Source organism: Parasteatoda tepidariorum, chromosome 3 (genome assembly GCF_043381705.1).
Source record: "Parasteatoda tepidariorum isolate YZ-2023 chromosome 3, CAS_Ptep_4.0, whole genome shotgun sequence".
NCBI classification, from domain to species: Eukaryota; Metazoa; Arthropoda; class Arachnida; order Araneae; family Theridiidae; genus Parasteatoda; species Parasteatoda tepidariorum.
The window spans coordinates 29,398,716-29,422,049 of NC_092206.1; the positions used below are offsets into that span (position 1 = coordinate 29,398,716).

Consider the following 23,334-nt stretch of genomic DNA (forward strand, 5'->3'; position numbering starts at 1 on the left):
CCGCAATCAATGGCATTATTTTCGGCACTGAATGATAATCTTTATATGCTTAGTTGATCGTTATTTTGTTGAGTAGAACTTCTGAAACTGCGTTTTTCTTAATCTAACAATGTAAAGTGACCGTAACGAGCAACAAATAATGATAAAAGATTGGAGTTATTTTAACTATTTCAATTGGGGGGGGTCGTAAAAGCAGCCATGTAACCTTTACGTAATATTGATTAATGCTGATTCATTGATTATTTACTTTTTTTAAACTTCGTTTAAAGAATGAACACTTAGTTAGTACTTATACACACAGGGTGATCTGTAACCACCACCCTTGATATATATTTCAATAAACTTTATCAAAAAAGATATTAAGAGAGGAAAAATTTACTGAAACCCGAAAAATCATTAATAAGGAAAAAGTGAGATTAAAAAGAAAAGCAGATTGATTGCTGTTGGAAGGAAAAGTGTACCGACTATCCTCATGTTTCAATAATTTCATGGGTCAATCAAATTGATTTTAATGTTTTTAATCCTGTTTTCCTCTAGCTGTGAATAGTGAATTTTGGTATGATGAAAAATTCCTTATTTCTTCCTCACTTTGATATTTATTTACNCATATCTGCCTTTATAGGGATATAGATTTTTTGAGCTTTAAACCATAAAATCTGCAAAAAGAATTTAGGAAGAGTTTCTGTGCAGCAAAAAAAACATATAACGATCTCATTATCAAGTTGCCGATTTTTTTTCCTTCATACTTTACTCTTTTATAAATCTGATTTTCGCCTAAAAGAATGAGTGAATCTGATTTTCGCTTCATGCGTGAATAAAGTTCATTTTATTCAAGTTAAAATTCTATGAGCTGTTTAGTTTATACAGCTGATTAGTTCTTTCATTGTTTTAACAATATCTTCATATCAATTCGGAAAAGTAAAATACACAATATACACCGAAGAGCCATTGCAGTATGATCACCCTGCTAATAACAGGTAGGACCATCTTCAGCCCTCAAAACTGCTAGCACCCACCGTGGCATTGATTCCACAAGGNTTTAGCCCTCAAAACTGCTAGCACCCGCCGTGGCATTGATTCCACAAGGTGCTGATAGGTAATTTGATGTATCTGGTACCAAGCGCTCACCAACCGGTCCTGCAATTCCCTCACATTGTGAGGGGGTAGCGTGGCAGCACGAATTTGGATTTCCAAGTAGAACCACAAATGCTCTATTGGATTACGATCAGGTGAATTTGGGGACCAAGACATGACTTGAAAGTCACTGGAATGTTCCTCGAACCAATCCATGACGGTTCGACCCTTATGACCTGGTGCATTATCCTGTTGGTAAACACCATCCCCCGCAGGAAATGGTGAACCTGGTGTGCCATGAATAGGTGAATCTGGTCTGCAACTATGTTCAAGTAGCTTACAGACGTCAGGGATAGTTCTATGAGGATTATGGGTCCTAATGTGCCCCATGAAAACATTGCTCCTGGGCGAGAAACCATGAAAACCTGGGCGAGCCCATTGTTATAGATGGAGGGTGGTCATAATGTAATGGCTCTTCGGTGTATATACATATATACGCGATATTAACCTCATAAAAAGAGATACTCACACTCAGAGTCACAGTTTTCCACTTGATCTGGCCAGTCACAGTGAGCGCTGTATTCGTTATAAGCTAGTCCCTCTGGACAATAAAATGAGAATGCGTGTCCCTCAACGCATTGCCAGAAACGGCTGCAGTCTGTTTCGTGTGAGTAAAGACCATACAATCGGGGACAATGCTCCGTTGATACGGGAGGCTCTACAAATAATAATAACAAATTATTAATATGTAGTAACAGTTCACGCTACAGGGTGTAGTAAATTAGATTGATAGTTTATAAGTATTTATAACAAGGAAGCGGTTTAGTTTAAGAAGAAGAAAAAACACCTTGGCGAATTCATGTGATGGGGCATAAATTTTTTCTCTCAATGTTCCTGCATTTTACTCAAACTTTTTTCGGCCGATGGCGCTTCAAGCAGTAAAAACAAAGAAAAGCTAAGTGAAAACTTTTTTTGAACGATGTTTTCGAAAAACGATAAAACGATGTTTTCGAAATGTCCACGGTGAGCTATAATCTTATGTCGCAATTATCGGAAAGCATACAAATTGAACCAAAAACTGCTGTGAAAAAATATGTGCCTCGTCATGTAAATTTCATGCAAGAATTGTTTTTCTTTTTTAACCTTAATTGTTATAAATTTTTGAAAACTGTCAATATAATTAGGACTTTAGACCCTCTAAAAATGTACGATATTTATATAGTAGGTAATAAAACTGCAAGAAACAACAATAATTGAATTTGAGAAATTTAATTAGAACAACAATACTTAATTGATACAACAATAATTTCATTAGGGAAATCTAAGGAAAGGTTGAAAAATTGTTTGCTCCCATTTTGTAACTTTTCTCGTTTATTTTCTGTAATCAAATCTACTTATTTTTATCCTTAACTAAAATTTATTAGAAAAAAAAAGAAAAAAGACCAAAGCACCGGATAGTACGAAAGAGCGTCGACAGATTTTTTAAAATTTATTGAATTTCATAAAATATCCTTGTACTTAGTGGATACTTATAAAAATTCTGTGACATTAATATATATATATATATGTTTATTTTTAGAATGCATAGATCTGTGCCGTTGATTTTGATGTTTATTAACGAAATGAGACCGAATACACATTATGCATGCACTGTTGATGATACAGAGAATTCCTAAAAAAAATTGCGTGTTTTGTTTGTTAATTTTTTTGCATTGCATAAACACTGATAAATCTAGCATTTCTTAAGAAAATAATAAGTATTTGCTTTACATGAAACTTTTATTTGACGTAAGAGGAAGATGAAATCAGAATTGTTTGTTGTAATTGTAGTTGTGGCTCATTTCGTTGCACTAGAGCTGCACAATGGGCTATTGGCGACTGTCTAGGAAACATCCCTGAGGTTGATCCAAAGAAATGCCATCACAATTTTGATCCTCTGCAGAGGGGATGGCACCCCCTCTTCGGTAGCCCGACTACATACAGGCGAAGTCTAGCACTTTGCGGTAGAACAGTTTAACGAGGACCAATACCTCACACCCTTGGTCCCTACACAGACTGATCCAAGTGGTCACCCACCCGCACACTGACCGCAGTCAGTGATGCTTGACATTGGTGATGCTGGGAACTGAGTCTTAACAATCAGTCCATTGCGGGACCAGAATTGCTTGACTTTTAATAGCGAGCGAGCAACTTAATCAAGTCAGTTTCAGTAATTTTCTTAACAACTTCGGTTGTTTACATAATGAATTTTTAAAGAATGAATGCCAAAAGTAAAAATGTAAAAGAAGCAGCCTTCTTCTTTAAAGAAATTGACTCTTTTTAATTATACGAGGGTTGTTTTTTTAAGTAAGGACCGTTTGAAAATAAAAATCAAACGAAGGAAAATTTTCATGAATCAAATTTATTTTCAGATTCTAGATACATTTTTTTCAGCTCTGAATTTATTTATTTTAGTTTATTTTCTGACCACCCATTAGGAATAAATGTTTCCTTGAAAAAATTTTGTAAATGGCTGTGCGTTGAAGGTAGAAGAATCTAAATATGCACCGTCAAATTCAAACGGCGACAAGACGCGTCACAAATGTCAAATGTCACAATGGTCTTAATAAAACAAAAAGATGGGAATTCCCTTCGGATTCTCTTGAAAAGTCATTAGGTACCAAAAGTGAAACTTCTAGATTTGAAAAACACATTCAAATCACGTTCTATATTCTCCATAAGGATAAAATAAACAGAACAGGTAACGTTCGTTTGGGGATTCTTCCAAGCAATCACTCAAAGGTTTACCTTGCCGATGGCCGAATTTAAATCATGTGCTCGCGCATCCTTCTTTATCTTGATGAAGTACCAGACAGCACAATGTTGCATTAATGATCTAAATGGAGGTCTAGAGTGAAGAATGAAAGTTTTATTTTAAACCTTTAATTACGTTGTCTTGTCGTTACGTCAGTAGAAATCAGCCTTTGATACAAACTGCCAAATTATTGATGGTTGTTGATTGCTCGTATGAAATGAACAATCAACGCTATGAAATGATCAATCACTATGAAATGATCAATCCCTATGAAATGATCATAAGTGAATGTGATTGGGGTAGGAATTAAAAGATCTGAAGTTTTAGAATTTTTCGTTTCTCAATTTACAGTTTAAAGAGTGCAGAATATCATCCGACGATGCTCAAAAGCTTTTTGGAATGCATTTCCTCGCAAATCCTTTGCGGTTTTCAAAATTGAGAGAAAATATTATTGTTTCGGTCACACAGGCTTATTTTTCTCTCTCCCTACTTATAGATTAAATAATTTTTTATTCAGCTTTACCAGCATTTATTTAAATTTCCAAATCAATTTTTATTTGATACGAATTAAAAATATTATTATTTCATGTTTTGTGGAATTTTATAAAACTAAACATAATTTCTCATTAGGTAATTTTTTATTTACATGTCAATATAACAGAGCAAAAAAGCTGAAAATAAAATAATTTTTTTCTTTTTTTAAATGTGTATGGTACTATAACTCAGTATGTATGGAAATAATGTCTAAAGATCTTATGTAGAGCCTGATTTACTAACCCTTTGACGCAGAATTTTTCTTAAACATATTTTTCATACTTTTTCATTATTTTGTATTAATTTAGATCAAAGTAAGTGAAAAATATTATATTTAGTATTTTGATAATAGATGATTATGAAATACAGCATGAAATACTAATGTCTTGTTCTGCGTAAAAGGTAAAATCTTTCAAACACGGCTCAGTTCAAAACAATAATTTTTCAAATTTGCATTTATTTGCAGTTATTTTAGATCTAAGAGAAACAGTTACTCATCGTTGAAATTTCTTTAATTTACAAAATCAATTATTGATAAATGTTTGAATATGAATGGAAAAAAAAACTTTTTTTTCCAACTACTATTTTTCAATTTTATATTTTAGTACAAATATAATTCCTATAATCTGACAGATTCTAATTCTAATTATTCTAATCTTTAGTAACTATTAGACTGCTCTTTTATAATTTAAAAATATTAAAATGAATTTTTGCTTGTAGTTAGAGCGTCAGAAAAGGAAATATATATCCCATCTGCGTCAAAGGACCTTAGAGGACCCTTAAAAACCATTTTCTTTCCATCTGAAGAATTGCTTTCTAAAATTCTGAATTACGAAAGTTGTCCTCACACACCACAATTCTCTTACGTTATGTACACATATGATTAAAAATATTTTGTACACTGGTATTTGGTACAAGATTACGTACAGTGTTACGTACAGGCTGTTCCGTGCCTAACTCCCCCGGATCTCTAAATCGAGCCCTGAAAGGAACATATCAGGGAAACAAAATCAATTCAAAATCAAGTTAAATTATAAAATTTTAGTTATTTGTCCGTTCTAAAGCCTAGATAAGTCTTTATGGTAAGATTATAAATATAGTTTAAAATCATCACTTTGCTTCGAGTATAAGGTACTTAAACAGTAGCGTTTTTATTTTCCCTGGCGACAGAGCTTCGGAAAACCTTATTAGCAATCACGATCGGAGCATCCTATAATCTTGATTCTGGTGATAAGAGATGTATCATGGTTGTTGTCCGAAATGGCAACGCTTTTAAGTTACGTAGCACATATTGACTTACAGTCATGGCGGATATAACTTGTACTGTACCTTTCTGCGCACGTGACTCGATGTCAGGAGTGAGGAATGGAATGTTCCAACCCAGCTTTCATCTAGAAATTTAAAATATTCTTCTACCAACTGAGGCACCAGGATACCTTATTTGTTACATCATGCTATTGTTTTGATGATTAAAGCATAAACATTTGTTGGTTCCCATCACCATAATTTGATTGATAGAAAGGAAAATAATGCAACTTACGTAAGGCGGACCTGTAGCTGCAATCAATTTCGAAGGGTAGGTCGCATCGCAAGACGTCCGAACCCTGCCTGTCATCGAACACCAGGCCATCCGGACAGATGCCCTCCCTCAGAGTACCATTTTCGCATTTGTAGTACATGTCGCAGTTACGTTCGTGCGCATAGTACAAATTGGAAGTGCCTGATGTGCACTGACGCTGAGAAGCACCTGCAAAATATTTTTTTAACCCTTGTTATCTTTATACTAAAATTTATAAAATTATCAAACTCCAATTTGGTGCTTCATTCAGATAGTTACTAGTAAAGTTTTTGAAAACCACAACGAAGCTGGATAGACAGAATAGTGTATAAAGATCACCACATTTTTCAAAGGTTTCATATCAGAATGCTTGAAAATTAAATAATTTTCAGAGATGTCCATACTGATGTCCCTTAAACGTCAACTTACCTGCACTAGTGCATTAATTGATCAATTGGTTGCCAATAACAAACAAAGGTGATTAATGTCTCCATTGACAAGCAGAAATAGAAATAATTAGTAAATCGTTGAAGGGCTTTTGGTGAATCGTTACTTTGGTGAATAATTAGTGAATCGTTACTTTTTTACATTGCATAAAAGAAACTCATTTTCACTCAAGATATGGGAAATTAAGACGATTTTATAGTTTAGCCAGGAAAGTAATCTAAGGTTTGATCCCCTTTTACTTTTTGCGCATTTTTCTTCGAAAATTATTTACGTGACTCAAAAAATTTTTGCATTCATCTGCAAAATTATTTTTACCTAATCATGTAAGCGATAAAATTTAATAACTGTTTATTATTTTTTATTATTTGATTAAATAATGTTAAAAAAAATTTGAATTGTAAGGTTTACAATTTTTTACAACCTGAACAATATCATTTTAATTGATAAAATCTAAAATTGTAAGAATTTTTTCTAAGCAAAAATTTTTTTTAAGAAAGTCGTAGATATTTTAAAATTTATATTTCTCAAGAAACAATTTGATCGATTTATTACAACTTTCGGATTTTGTCAGTTAAAATTAGACTTATTTTGACATTGTAAAAACTTTCATGCGTTTTATTTCATAATCTTTTCATTTCATAAACGAATTTTGTGATTGTTTGTATAAAGTGTTTGATTCGCATTAAAAGTTTCAGAGGTATAGCAAAAAGTAAATTTAAAATTAAGGGGTTTCAACCATTATCATGGAAAAACTATCGGGACCATATTTTTAGAATTATGATTGTTTATCTAGGTAAAAATATGCTTTGGAGTCTTAATTCAAAACTTCTTATTTCAGGAGGATTCAGAGATATTTCTCAAAAATTTGTTGGTAGAAAACATGATAACAAGCAAGAATCATTTAAAGCTATATGATCGCAAACGCAATGCAGATTCACTATATGCGTAGAAGGGGTCACAAGCAGAAATAATTTATTACACAAAGTCGCGATTGCACATGATTATTATTAAAAACTAAATTTCAAATTAATAATTCAAAGTTACGAATGCCAACAACTACAAATTTTTGGTGTATCGGAAATAACTCCATTTGCAGAATCAATTTATGCCAGCAACTCTAGTGTTTTCATGTAATTCCACAGAAGATCAATAGGGGATAGATCTGGTGAATAAAATGGCCACGGGATGAATACAGAAATGAGTTGTGATAGATTCTTTACGTATGATATTATTCTTGCCAATTATCACGTTCCTGACTGCACAAACATTTCTGAATAATAGCTCTGAATTATCCTATAAATCCCCTGCAGTATTACAGGAAATGGAAATAACTACTACCACATGCTTATAATATTACATCAATATCAATTAAATATGTCTTCCTATTTTTCGAGTTGAATAAAATAAAGGGCATTCTTATCAAGTTAAAAACAATAAATATCTGATTAATTAAGATTATTTCTAAATTTTTTAATTTTACTTTATTTTATTTTTTGTGAGCTATTATTAAAAAAAATAGAGCATGACGATTGAGAAAGTATTAATTCTTTCGTGTATATCAGTGCGTCTTAAAATGATAATAAATAAACCGAGCGATTATTAGTAAAAGAGCTGAATTGATCAAAAGTCTCATTAGATTATTTCGCTTCAAAATAAAAACTTGTACAATTTCATTGAAACATGAGCAAATATTCGAGTAAAACTTAAAATTTTATTTAACGTGCATAAATTATGTGTTGATAAGCTTTATTTTATGGGTGTAAAAATTTTATTTAATGTATGCTATCAGAAAAGTTGCAAATCGGTCTTGATATAAAATACTTTAAATCGACCGGGAAAACATAAAAAACTTTTTATTTTGTACTTATCGTATGACTATGTTTTAACAATATTAATTGAACTTAATTTCTTAGTGCAGCAAGTAGGTTCATATTTTAATTTGCTTTCTTTAATAAGTATTAATGTTTTTTCATGTTATTTTTTTTTTAATTTTCAAATAATTTTTTTATGAAATTCGTGTTTTATTATAAAAGTGATTTATTGAATAAATAAAGTTTAATTTTTCTTATGTTGTCAACTCAGTGATATTTCTTGAAAGAAAAAGAAATCGGAGAAAAAATATTTCACATTTTCTATGTTAGGTTTTCTCATAGATAAGTTAGTGATAGTCATATTTTATACTTTACCTAAAGAGTATTAGTCATTGCATACACTGCCTAAGTAAAGTAAATAATTATCATACTTCTAATTTTGCCAGTGAACATTATATAAATGAATATTCAATGAATTACATACGTAATTGATACGGAATTGTTATAAAAATTATTATCTAGATAAGGTCTTAAAATTAAAGTTAAAAATCGAATCACAGTATAATGTTATAACTTTCATCAAAAGAAACTTAGATTATATATTTATCCTTTAAAAGAAGATTTTTAAATAAAAACGTAAATTATAATAGATTCGTATGCGTGCGATTTACTGCTGCAAAAATTACTGTTTATTAAATTACTTGAAACTATTATTACTTAAAACCAAACTAAAAATATCAATTTATGACGGAAATAACAAAATTTTTAAATTCATTGTTTTAATGAATGCAAGTTAAAGACGTTCCACGATGTTTAAGTTTCGCTTATCGTAGGCGGAACACTTTGAAACCTTTTTGCGGGTTTAAAAGATTACGAAGGGGAAAAAAAAATAAACCAATACAGCGTTGCCACCCCCGCTGTTATAAATGTATTTACTTTTAACACATCTCAACAAGATAACATAAAGGAACTAATTTCGCTCTTTCAATTTCCGCAGACGACAGCAGTTTCGCAAGAACTTTAGAATTGTTGACAGCTATTATCCTTGGCGACCTGAAGACGAAGTTAGAAAACTATTACTTTCGAATTTTCTTTTGTAAGCGATTCGGGGTTAATCCATCTGACAACACAACGAGTTGCCCTTTGTAGGTTATGCACACACAAACTTACGATTAAATGTTTAAAAAACACGCTAGTGGGCAAAACCGAAAATTTTGTAACAATTTGTTTCGTATCTAATATTTTAAGTTGAGATCGTCTTTTCCTTTCCAGTGATAAATATTATGATTATTTTGTTAAATATATGATTGTCTTTAAACAGTGTACACTTGGTAGATGAAGCTAATAATTCGCACTACGTATGACATTTAATCTCGTATTTTCAGTGGTATTTACTAAAATGATAACTGAATACAAATTAATTGATTAATAAATTTAATTTTTTTCCCCTAGACATAGCGAAAGTTTATTTTTAAGTCAGACCTAAAAGGAAAAAAGATATATTATTAACCAAATATTTAATATGTGAATGAAGCTTTTTAAAAGAGGGTCAAAAAATGACTCTTGTCAAATTTATGTTTATGAAAAAATAATGTAAGTGAAAAAAAATGGTGAGTTTATTATGCATTTTTAGAACTTTCACTAAAAGAGGAGATGATGCATATTAAATATATGATTTTTTTTTCACTTATAAAATTTTTTTCAATGTTACGGCATAAAAAATTTTACATTATTTAAAACGCTGCCATGGCAAATTCAAAATGCTGAAATTAATCAGTTAAGTATTTTTGAGAAATAAAAATTTAAAAATATGATTAGGATCTTCAACTTCTGACAAAATGTCAGGGTTGTATTTTCGAAAATGTGGGTTCTTTTCACATATTTTGGGGGTCAAAATTCTGAATCGAACGATTAAATAAGCAAATAAATAGAAGTAAAGTAATTCTGAAAATTCATGCATGGTGGTTTAGTATTTTCACTTTGTTGGTTGTACAAGTGTAAGCAAAATAATGTTGTTATTTGAGAAAAGTTTATAATTTAATTATCATCAAATTCAGATAATAACTTCATGAAATTCACAATAAATTTATTAAACAATATTTTTTTAAAAATTCTAATGGAATTTGACTCATACAATTATGATTTCAATTAAGCTTAAATTATACAGTACAATTCTTGAATTTATAATTCATAATTTCAATATATGATTACATATTCAACAATTCATAGTGATTTCATTCGTATCAGTTTTTTAACGCAAGCAAGGTTGTCTAATTAATTACATATTTCATACAGAAAATAATAACTCATCAAGAAAACCCACGGTGATGATTAATACTAATGCCTATTCGAAGAACCGTTCACTTTCCAAAGATTGCCTGCGGATTCTATAAAGCTTGCTCATCGACCTAGAGCCAGAAGGCGAAGATCTCTCGACCCATTTCGAATTGTCAGGGTCGATAGGTCGACAACGATATAACTTCGATTAATAGCGGCTATCTTCAAACGTGTATTCCATCTCGTTCTTCGCAAAAGATAATTTTGACAGATAGAGATTTCAAGCGCGAATATTAGGCGTGACATATAGAAATCAAGCAGCGGTTTGTCCATTCTATTTGACAAGGGAAAGTTCGAGTACAATTATTTCTAAATGATTTTGATTGCGTTATTTATCTTGTAGGAATCATTTGAATTAATTTATTTGACAATTTGACGGAAATATATGAAATTATATTCGTTTCATCAACTTAAAATCTTTATATAAATCATCAGTTGACGGAACGTTACTGTTATAAAGATAATGTAGGATTTAAGGTTAGAATTTGAGTCCTAATTTGAACTTGTTTATTTTAAAAATTCTTATTAATACTCGTAACTAATCTGTTATTCAACTTCATAATTTATTATGATTTAACTTATATCTAACCTTATTAATAATTACCGCTTATCCGTAATAAACATTTATCAATAACTACCTCTTATACATTGTATAATTTTAGTAACAATCACTCCTCACCCTGTAACTACTTTTGTTTATAATTACCACTTATTTTTCTTGTTTAATTAAATAGCATTAGCGTGTTTATTTAAAATTGCTTGTATAAAACATGACAAAATATTTGAAGGTTAAAACTTTAAATAAAAGAAAAAATGTACATTTTTTTTAATTTTAATTTAATTTTTTGAGTAAGCAAACTTAACGGATCAACTTAACAGGTATGAAAAATTCACGTTCAATGTTCGAAAAAGATTAAAGACAATAGCAAAAATAAAGTTTCCTTGTACCACTATATCAGGTGAAACTTTCCCATTATAAAAATTTGACTTTTCAGAGTCTTTTCTAAACTATTTGAATTTAAAAAAATTTTGATCTCATGAATGATGCAAATGATGTAAAAAAATAAATAACTTTACTCCAAATAGTGAAAAAAAGGTGAATTTTTACACTGATAAAAGTATAATTCTAGATCAATATGATGCATCTATTTTGAACTTTCTATTAACATTCAACTTTCTGTCAATGCTACTACCTTTCTTTCCATAGGTTGAGGTCGTTAAAAAATTACCCATTTTCAACACCAAGGGGTGCTAATCTGCATAAAAAAAATATATATGTAAACCAGTTTTTCTTGTCAGAATAGACGATAACGTGTAAAGAAGATACGGTGATAGACTGCTTAGACCTTGAAGTTAAACCTTTTTTTCTTGACTTTTATTTTTTTTGAAGATGGCCTTATCAGAAACAGTTTCCCGCTTTCCTTGCCAGACTACAATTCCTTAAGGGAGCTTCTTCAAATGCAATCAAGAAGCAAGTTTTAACAATACGGTAAAGAAATAAAATCTTTATATGGCGTAGTAGCGTTAGCAAAATTTTTCTTAGGAGATTCTGAGTTTTTTATTCACGTTGTCCATGTTCCCAAAATTCTGCTAAATCTAATTTTTTTTATTTTATTATACTCTATTTTTAGTCTGCCCAAATACTCGTAAAAGAGAACTATAATAATGATAAATGCACTTTTTAATTTATATATTGGACTGAAATAAGCATAATAATCTCTTGAACTTTATAATCTGGAATATTTCATTTTTACAATAAACATATTACAATTATTTGCGGGGGTTAATAGGTTTCGGCCAATGTCTACCATCATCTATCTAAAGGTTCCTTCGGTGCAAAACTGAGTTAACATGTTTTTATATCCCAGTGAATTATATTTGCATAATTGTAGTAGTAGCTACGCTACAATACTTTCCCACCAGAATTTTATCTGGGATAAAATTCGACGAATGGATATCACCAATTGAATCATTGTAGAGGTAGCTATGCTACTTATCAACTGTTTGAAATATTGACAAATATTAACTGAATACCCTATTATAATCATTTATCAATAAATATTGAACATCAAGATATCACGAATCGATCAATATATTAAGTGTTTCATAACAAAAGTTACAAAGTCAAGCAAAAATTACATATTAAAAAAAAACATTAATTTACACGAGCATATGAAAATATTAATGCATATGCCGAAGGCTGATTGAAAAACCCTGCTCTTAGCTAACTGCTGCTTTCATTTTGCAATACTCCAGGTAAATTGGAAATATTTCGTGTGTTTTCTAAGTAGACTAACACATTTTAGTCATATTGCAATGAGCCATGACAGTTTTAAGTTATTAAAAAATATATAATTCGTTGCTCAATTGACTTAGGCTGTTCCCAAATTCCGGTTACTAACGTGTCTCTCATTAAATAAATAATCCCAAGAACTGTAAGATATTACATTGATTAAAAACTTCATTCGCTTCAAAAATATACAAATTGGAAATAACAGTTGACATGTTTCAAACCCTGACGTCTGGGAAGCATTGAAAATGGGCGTCTGTTTTTGAGCACTTGTAACTGTTATTTTCAATTGGTAAATATTTGAAGCGGATGAAGTTTTTAATCAAGTGTCTTTTATTAGTGCCATTACTTTGAATACATCACATTAACTCCAATTAATTACCATGTAATCTGCATAAATAAGAAATATTTTCCCATTGAAACGATTGAAGTGTAATCCTGATGATGCGTTGTTGATTCGTAAAACTGTTTTCGGTTAAACCCAGTCACAGTAATTGGTGCGCATGACCACATTAGATTTTTCAAATCTTCTGGAAACAACTGAGACAATTTTTCGTACTTATCCCTATCCCCTCAGTTTTCTCAAAAAGTAATGAATAAAAGCAAGCGTATCCCAATGCTTAATTCTGAACCACCTTGTCTTTTGTTTGGGATTTAAAATTACAAGGTTAGCGAATTAAACTTTTTTTAATGCACATTTGTTACTTAATAAAATAAGATGATTTTTTTTTCTATAATGACGTTCCGGGGTCTTCTTGTTTAACTGGTAGCGTAAGAATTTTATGAGTTTATGTTTACTTATTTCATGTCCTCAAGTAAAATAAGATTTAAAATAATAGTGGAACGACAGGATAGTAGCTTATATCTCCAGGCGAAATGTTAGGCACGATTTTCAAACATGAATTTAAAAAAAGAAAATGACAAGTAGTATCAATAACGTGGTTTTTCAAGTAGTAAACATGTAATAGTTTTTGTTGAACCAATGGAGAAAGAAAAAAAGTTAAAAGTATGTAGTTTTTTTGTTACACTCACTCAGTTGCTTAAATTTAAACAGCAATTTTATTACATAACTCATAAAAAATACAAGATTTTTTTTTCTGTCATTGTTTTCTATACAAGAAATTGTGATTCGTCTAGCTGAAGTGTAATAAAACATTTTTGTTTGAGTGATGTATCCAAAATTCGCAGTATCTCCTCAAGAGATTTACCTTTCGTAGGTAAATACGAATTTGGCTAAACATCACCCTCATATTTTTTCAATTCGTTTATTTTATTACTTTGAATTTAAACACTAATGACGTGAGATTAGGATCTATAAAGTCGCTTCCGGCTTGTAGACTAAATTTATGATTCTTAATTAACCAAAGAAAACATCGTTCAAGGCCTGAGCTTCTCGTCATTGACAATTTCAATAATATTTGTAAGATCTCCCTCAGGCTTCACAATTCAAGAAACTCACCAAAAATATCAATGCATAATGAACTTAAAGAAGAAGAAAAATTCTGAAAGATTATTAAACATCAACGGTCGCCATCGCAACGCATGCAATGACGAAGAGTGCGTACTGTTTGCTCTTGAGCACAGATCTTTGTGCCCTTACCTTTCAGTAATTAAAATCCAAAGTATAGTTTGTTATAGAGTCAAAAATAGTTTCTCTCACCGTTTGATGGTAATATCGTAACTCTTCACAAAAAGTTAGACTGAGTGTAGCCAAGCATCTAGTGGGATTAAACCTTACTTTCATTCCACACTAATCTTAGCTAGGCCGAATGTTCTGGAATCAAAACTTACATATTACCGTAACAGCTAGTTATCACATCTATTCTATAACAAACTGTCGATTTTTAAATTAAATGATGAATTGTTTTTATCTCCTCCTAATCTCAACGTATCAATTATTTTAAGAGAAAGTTTAATTTAATAAAGGAAGTTTCCTTTCTCATAACTCTCTGTTGCAAAATTTCAGCAATTTCCATCATAGTAATACACCTTTGAAACAACAGCAATATTCGGGGAGGTCCGGCCTGATGAAATTTCACTCCTAAAAAAAACTATCCATACGAAATTACCTCCAAAGAGAATATAATAAAGGTAATAGCATATTTTCCTCGTTTATGATTAGTGACTTGAATGACATGGTGTGTATTTAAAAGTAGATGTATTGCCTGTTATAAAAAAAATCTCCCGGGTATCATTAAAGTGTAAATGGAATGTATAGTAGTGTACTTTTTATGTTTCCTGTGCCGCTTCCGATTTTATGGCGATAAATTTTTGCCTTTATGGTTTAAATACTTCCTTGTATTTTGCAGAAAACTAATTTATCAGTGTGATTGTAATTTTTATGAGTAATTTAAATGGTTATTGAAAAGATATTGCGTGATAATATCTGCAGATTCCATGAAATAGCAAAAACCAAATATTGTGAAATTTTCTTGTGTACTATTTTTAATATGTGTAATTTAAATGATTCTGTGAAAACATATTACATGATCAGATCTCTAAATCCCGTGAAACGCTAACATTCAAATATTTTAATGAGTTCATTTTTTCTTTTCTTTTTACAAATGGAGTTTTCTGCTAAGTATATCATTGCATTTTGGTGCAAGGAGAACAACTATGGGATTTTCATGAACCGCATTTTTATTTATAAATAGTTTTGTAGTATGCATGCAGATTTAGGAACGTTTCTTAAACAGTTCACTGTCTGAAATTTTTTTAAATTTTATTTTATAACAGCCACTGCACAAACGACCCAAATTTGGAATTTAAGGCTACCTTGTAATTTTGAACCCAATCCAGAGGACAAGAAAACTCTTGGATCAAATATTGGAAGAAATCATGAAAGACATTTGATGAAACTAACCCACATTTACGTTACATGGAGAGAGAAGCCACGAAAGCCTCCCACGGTTAGTCTGACAGAAAGAGGACTCTAACACATAATCCGTCTACCACTGAGGAAATTTTACGCAGCTCGGTCGGTGCCACTGGGTTCGGATCTCGTATCGACCCGCCATAGCTACATTCTTACCAAGGGCACCTCATTGGGAGGCGAGTCCTCCATCCCCTGAACCATCAGGACTCTTCTTTAAAATTTTGGTAAGCGTTTTGCAAATTAAAATTCTTAAACTAGATTACTTAATACTATGGGCCAGTTCCACGACACGGAACTTTTGAAACCAGCTCCTCCAAATTATCTTTACTCTTGAGAAGTTTATCGTTTAACGGTAGTAAATCATTTAACTATTGATTTTTCGTTTGAGTCATTTCATCATTTTCACTTGATGCTATTATTCTTTATTTAATAATAATTTTTAACCAATATTTTAAATATTTCTTACAGAAAATTTATTTATAATAAAAAAGTTGAAATCTCAAGGAATAATGAAATACAAATAACGATTTTTACAAACTATGGGGACATTCCTACTGAATGTGTTTTATCGTATTACTCTAAATTCAGCAATCAAGTTCTTATTTTCTAAATGTATATTTTACATGAGCTTTTATTTTGATTAAAAAAAAGTGGCAGAAGAATAATGGCAATAATGTCATTGCAGCGTTGAAAAATATTTTGTATTAAAATGATAAGTTTGCAGTCAAAGCATATGAATTCTACAAATAATCGTTTATTTATAACAGGGGTTTCCAACTGGCGGCCCGGGGGCCGCATCCGGCCCGCGGAGCCTTTTTTTGTGGCCCGCGAACTAAAATATATTAGTTGTTATTTTTTTGCGGACAATTTTCGTAAAAAATCTATATGAGTTTAAAATACTTTTCTCGTTAATAAAAACCTAATCTCTTCGTTTCTGTGAAATTTAACATACCAACGGTGCAAAGAAAATTATTTCTCAGGTTTTGCATCCATGGAAATATTTATTCAAATACAAAAATAATCGTGTATGTTGCTCTTTTATTTCAATTTTTTGTATTTTGTGAATATAATTTAGCATGTGCGTATCAGAAATTTTCTCGAAGATATTCTCCGATTTAACTTTTTGAAACCACTCATTTTGGACGAAAATATTTGCACGCACATTTGTAAATTTAAAATGTAAATATCTATTTACTGATGGTTGCAGCAGACAAGCCTCAATTTTCTTATTGAATATTTTGTGGGCTACTATGTAAGTTTTAATACCAAACATTTTAAAATTTTACATCTTAACAATTAAATATCTGTTGCACATTAATTGTTTAATACATTGGCGCACATTACAGTTATTGTAGCCCAAATTTTTATTATTTATTTAATATTTTTTTAATATTTTTTTAAATATTATAAATAACAACTAAATATTTTTAAAAATCTTCTTCTTATTTTAATTTGTAATTCAATACTTTTGTTTTGTACAACTTGGTAAAAGACTGACAGTAATATTTAATGTTCCTTCAAACATTAAAGAGTCCTACATAAAATTTTGATAAAGTTGCGGCCCGCCATTTGATTTGTGTGTTTAATTGTGGCCCCCGGCCTCATGTAAGTTGGAAACCCCTGATTTATAACAAAGAGAAAAGGGAAGAATGTCTCCACTCTTTCCTTGCAACGAAAACCGATTTAAACCGATTTTTATTTGTTTTCAAACGGCATCATCGGAACAGTTTGGAGCGAGCTCCAAAAGATCTGGTTCGTTTTAAGCGAGAGCACGAGGTTCAATTTAAAATCTTATTAAAGTTGCAGAAAACTAGCACGATATTATGGTTCAAGAAACAGGTATTCTGGTTACGTTGAACCGAATTTTTTGCAAGTGTGAGTTAATGCTGGGTAAAGAGATTTTTGTTTTAGCCTACATACTAGTTAAAGAAGTCTTATCTAATTTGAAATGGCGTTTTCTGGAAACGTTATTTTTCATTGTGACAGACAAGTGAAATTCTCAAGCTTTTAACTAAATTAAAAGGATTTGACACGGATCTTGAGATTAATTAGTTTTAATATTATTTTGAGATTAATTGTTTTTAATGTTATTAGATGTTTTAAAATATGGTGCAATAACTATGCTTTCAACTCAATTAAAACAACGCTTGATAAGACTTTTTTTTTTTCTTACTCGCTTGGCAACTTAATTTAAAATTTCAAATCTAAAAAATGCAATCCACCTACGCAACTGAGATATAAACAAGTTGACTTTTTTGTGTGCATATTATTAGAATTTTTTCACCGCCATGGGCCTTATTTTTAATGAAAGTATTTCTGTGAATCAGGGTTACCAGGTAAGTAAAAAAAAATATGTTAAATTGGGGTCGCCCACTGTTATAATGCGATTCCAGAAAGTTCGGTTTGTTTACTGTTTGGGATCGTCATACCGAGCTTTTACCTCAACTTGCATCTGTAGACACAGGCGGAGACTTCTTTATTTCAGGTCAGAGGTGAAATAAAGGGTGTGGGCTCACATCTTCATTTGCTACTGTGCATTCTGAAGAATGATATCCGAACTTAGAAGCATTTGTTAATGGAATTTTACGACAAAAAGTGTTCTTCAGAATGTTTACATTTTGAAGACAATCATTAAGAGCGAATCGAAAAAGCTTTTTTTAGAAAAGGCGTGCAAATTGCTTGGAAATTGATGACAATGCGCTTCGCATCCAACATCTAACAATAAATGTCTACTTGTAGAAATAGCTTTTTTCTCTCACTTGCTTGTAGGAGAGAAAATCGTAAAAGCAGATACTTTATAAAAAGCGCAGAGTTCAGACGTTGTCATAACCGCCAGCGTTAAGGTTATTACGTCATGACTGCTCTTAATATATATTTTTAAAAATTTTATAGAAAAAAAAGAAAAGAAAAACAACTAAGGTTGATAGATGTCGCAAAATAATATTTAAGTTAGGTAAAAACAAAGATATTATTAAAATCTGATGTATCTAGAACTATTAGAGCTAAGGAGACATTTAAGTCATATAAACCCAGTTTGTTTATAAGGATAAAACCTAAAAAACTAATAAGCAGTTCATAAAGAAGGTCGGAAGCATTTCAGTTCCTCTATAGAAAAAAAAATCGGTTTTCTCATTTCTTATAATCAACCTTGATAATGATTCGTTAGAATTAAAGATTTCACGTTCTTCATGATTGATTTGAAAATTTTAATTGCGATCATTTGTGATTATTTAATCAAAAAATAGCTCTGAAAATCTATACCAAGAGTGGTCGTTACGAAATACATTAAACCTTTTCACCTTTTCATTACGCAATCAGCTTCTCTGAAATGACGCCACTAAACGGCGCACAGCCCAGCGAAGTGTACATAATTCATGTCTGTAATTTGATGTTCAAATTTTTTTATTTCAGTATTATATAACAATTCATTTGGAGATTTTCGGTGGCTCACAGGATTGAGCATTTGCCTCCAAATGAGGTGACTCAGGTGCGAATCCCAGCTGTGGCTGGTCAATACGAATTCTGCGCCAGACTCGCATGGACCACAGTGCTGACGTAAAATATCTTCAATACTAGACGGATCAGGGATTAGAATCCTCTTGCCGTCGAGCTAACCGTGGAAGGTTTTCGTGGTTTTTCTCTCCATGTAACGCAAATGCGGGTTAGTTCCATCAAAAAATCCTCCACGAAGGCTAGTTTATCCTATGCTTGATCCAGGAGTTCCCATGCATTCTTAGGTAGATTCAAAATTATAAGGCTACGGAGTCATAGTCGTGATACATCACCTACATTGATAATCTTATCGTAAACTCAAAATTGGGTCAGCTGTTCAACCCCGGAATAAAATTTTAAAAAAAAGTATTATTAATAAAAATCCAACTATCGACTTACAAAACATACTAAACAGATTCAAAATGTATTTTAATTGGTACTAGTCTTATATGAAATATTATCCAATGAAATATTAGCCAGTGATAGTTTATAGCATATTGGGACTGTTATCTAACGGTATCAAGCTGACACCGGCTAAGTAAAGCGCGGATACACATACGCATCGCACGAATGCCGAGAAAATACGGAGATCGTAAAGAAAGGGTTAAATTATATATATTATCCCTATATATATGCAACCTGATATTTGAGAATAGATCATAACTATAATAGATCTATTCTCCAAAAAGCTATAAAAACGAAAGCGTATTAGTACAGTTAAATGCTTTTTAAAAACCTCTCAGCTGCGATTTTTTAAAACCAAAGTCTTAACTTATAGAAAAAGTATCCGATTAATTTAAACATAAATATAGTACAACTTTTTCACGGAATAAATTTTCAAATCATTGAAATATGAACGAAAATTGGTTTAAACTCATAACTGACCTCCATCCGCCCAAAGTGGTCGGTCGCCGTGCAGTACCGTGGGTACAGGGATCTGGAGGAAATTTCCTTTCCCTTCAGATATATGTCTAAATTGAGAAAGTTACCTCGCGAATGAGATTCCTTCTGCAGAGGATCAAAATTGTGATGGCTGGCATGTCTTCGGATCACTCTTAGGATGTTTCCCAGAGCTTCGACAATAGCCCTTTGCGCAGCGATGTAGACTTAAATAAAATATCTACCTACCTATCTCCAGTACGATTTATGAAAATAGGTAAGACATTTTAAGTGACTAATAAAATCACTTACAGTCTCCGAGAAAATAAATCCATTTATAGAAACTACCGCTTTAATAAGTCATTCAAAAACTGCACAAAATATTATTTTCTCTAATTTAAAAAAGGGATTTGCAGAACGAAATTAAGTCTTTAAATTACATTTTTTATCAATCAATCTAAATTAAATCTTTTAAAATTGCTGTTTTATTGTATATTATGAACAATTATAGAATATTTGATGTGCGTCATCGTGTCATTTAGCAACTGAGATTATAGGTCATATAATAAATCCTATGCGGTATTCGCATAATGTTCGATTGTTGATTATAATCGCTATCATATCTCATTTCTGTTATTTGCTTGAAAGAATAGACTTTGATATCTTTTAAAAAATCTCTGACTGTTGTTAACATACATTTACTCTTAATAAATGTAACTTTAATGTCATTAAGAAGCTCTTATTCTCTCGGATATATTGTTGAGCTTGCCATATTATCATAAACTGTATTGTTAGCAAAGAATTTTAAAGAAGATATGACATTTCCGTTTCTTATGTCATGGTGATAAAAAAGAAAGGTCAGATAGACTTTTACTGTTATCGTTAATATTTCTCGCTCAAAATAAGTAGAAGTTTCCGAACTGAATATAGAAATAATAAATCAGGTGGAGAAATTGCCATTGTTTTGGAATCTTTCCTTTTCTTTATTTATAGTTACTTATAACTTTAAAGTAGAAGAAAAAAATTTCATAAATTTTACAATTACAATTTGGTTTGGGGACTTAATAGTATCCATAAATCAGCGAAATCTTGTACTCATTTTTTATGTTCACTCAATAAAAAATATGCCTTTTCCGAGGTTTATTTAAACTATTGATCATAACTTTGCGAATTTAGCCTTCAAAGCATCAACCTCCAACTCCAAATTTTCAGAAACCTTACACTCCTACTCCAACTGAAATAGTATAAAAAATGCGCATGCAGTTGTTTTATACAATTGGGTATACTATAGCCTACGTCACAGGTTGTGTTATTCCTACTAAATTTAACCCATGAACGGCATTTTCTGCGAGCCTAACTTCAAGTAACAAATAAACAAACGAAGTGTTTGATCGTTTAAATAGCTGCTCGCCAGATTTTATTGCATTATAAAGAAAAGTAATTGATATTCGATTTTTGATTAATAATTGATTTATGTAGATAGTGGCATTTATGTGGATAGTGGCATAGAATTTAGCATTGCGTCATGGTAAATGTTATTCCTACTAAGTGGAAGTAGTTGTGTTTTTTTTATATTATACCCAATTATAGATAATATTTTATGCTAATTTATTAAATTTATGAAGTTTTTAATTTTTTTGCAATCACAGCTTAATTAAGGGACTTAAGTTTATCCATAGATCAATAAAGTTTTGTGTCTATTTTTTTTATTTTCTCTCAATAAAAAAAACTCGCAAACATTATTGCATGAGCAGGTAGATATTATTTTAAACGAAGTTACGTAGTCAATCGTAGCTTCTCAAAAGATCTATGATTTTAACTTTAGTTTTTAAAGAGCTTCTGAGTTTTGTGTATAATTGATGGTTAAAAAATGCGCATGGATGTTTTACCGTGCTACAGAGGAGCCTTTTCTGAAAGCTCACTATATTGGATAATGTTTTTAGTTTTAATTGAATTATGTTTTAAATTTCAATTAATTTACGCAAAAATTAATGAATATACTATAATTACCTTCATATCAGCCGTAGCTGTATGATATAAAATAGTACCTAAGTTAAACGTATTTGAAATTTTAAAATTGAAGCAAAATTAGCTCATTGAGCTAAAAAAATAAGTTATCGCTTGAGAAATAATAAGTTTAATTAGTGTTTTTGTCATTGTTATCTTATCGTGTTTTTCTTTTTAAGAAAAGAGAATTTACTGTGAATGGTTTCTCCCGTGGTATAGAGTTCTCTCAAAAAGCTACTAGTAAGTAATCTGCGTCTTAAACCGTGAAATACCGTAAGTTCCTCTAGTCAACAAATTATAAAGGCTAATGATTTTACAAACTGCTCGCCGCCAAGAATAAACAATTCTATGTGATTGCAGGTGTAGACCAATGTTGAATTACAGAACTAACAACAATTACGAGGCCAAGCAGTTGGGCGATCCATAAATCACGATGTTTTCCTGTGAAAAGCGTATAATGAGTTACCAAAGAAAACTACTTAATATGCCCGAGGTCGTAGATATAAAGGATTTCGAAATATTTGTTTCCAATTTTGCAGAACAAATATTTTGTCGTATGTGAGGAGAAAAAAAATTATTTTAGAATGCAATATGGAAAATACTGTTGGCAACAAGGACGGCTATAATGCAAAGAACTAGTAAAAGGCAATTTCTAGGAGATAATAGTTTTCTAGAATTTGGACTTTTTGACTTCAGAAACTAAAACGTGTTATTTATTGCGAAAAGAGTTTTTTCCCTTTAAGATAACAACGCAATTTGAATGAGTAATTTAGCTCAACAAATACCATAACGTAAGATTTTGGCCGTACAGCGTTTTTTATGTGTATTTTATGATATCTTTGGGCGAATCGAATTTTAAAAATACTTTTCGTCGATATCGTTTAAAAATAACTTGTTCCGTTATTTAAAACCAACCTTATTGAGCTCTACATTTCTTAACAGTTATGCTGCTATTTGTATCTATGCAAAAAAAGTTATTTTTGATGATCTTAAATTTTTTTGTGATTCTAGTTTATAAAGTGCGGATTGGCCTACTTTTTGTTTTTGTTTACTAAACACTTCTTTACGTTGTTTTATCCTAATCTCTAAAAACACAGAGAATTAATTAGTTTCAGTTATTTGTATGACGCCACACATTATATAGATATGAAAAAACAATGTATTTCATAAAATTAATTTAGCGATATAACTGTCAAAAATATTTTTAAAAAAGATCTTAACATTAATCCTTACGGT

At 31.0% G+C, this 23,334-nt stretch overlaps 1 protein-coding gene across 2 annotated transcripts in view; it reads right to left on the reverse strand.

Annotated features, from left to right (window-relative positions):
- The window catches only part of LOC107439301 (protein obstructor-E), a 32,390-nt gene that overhangs the window by 6,570 nt on the left and 2,486 nt on the right, over positions 1-23,334 (reverse strand). For both annotated transcript variants that reach the window (XR_011636369.1, XM_016051857.3), the window contains exons 2-3: positions 5,943-6,149; positions 1,604-1,792 (exon numbers count right to left, since the gene is read on the reverse strand). Coding sequence is in view for 1 of the 2 variants with exons in the window: in XM_016051857.3 (XP_015907343.1) it covers positions 1,604-1,792; positions 5,943-6,149 (396 nt within the window). In the remaining variant the exon portion in view is untranslated. The remainder of the gene's footprint in view (positions 1-1,603; positions 1,793-5,942; positions 6,150-23,334) is intronic.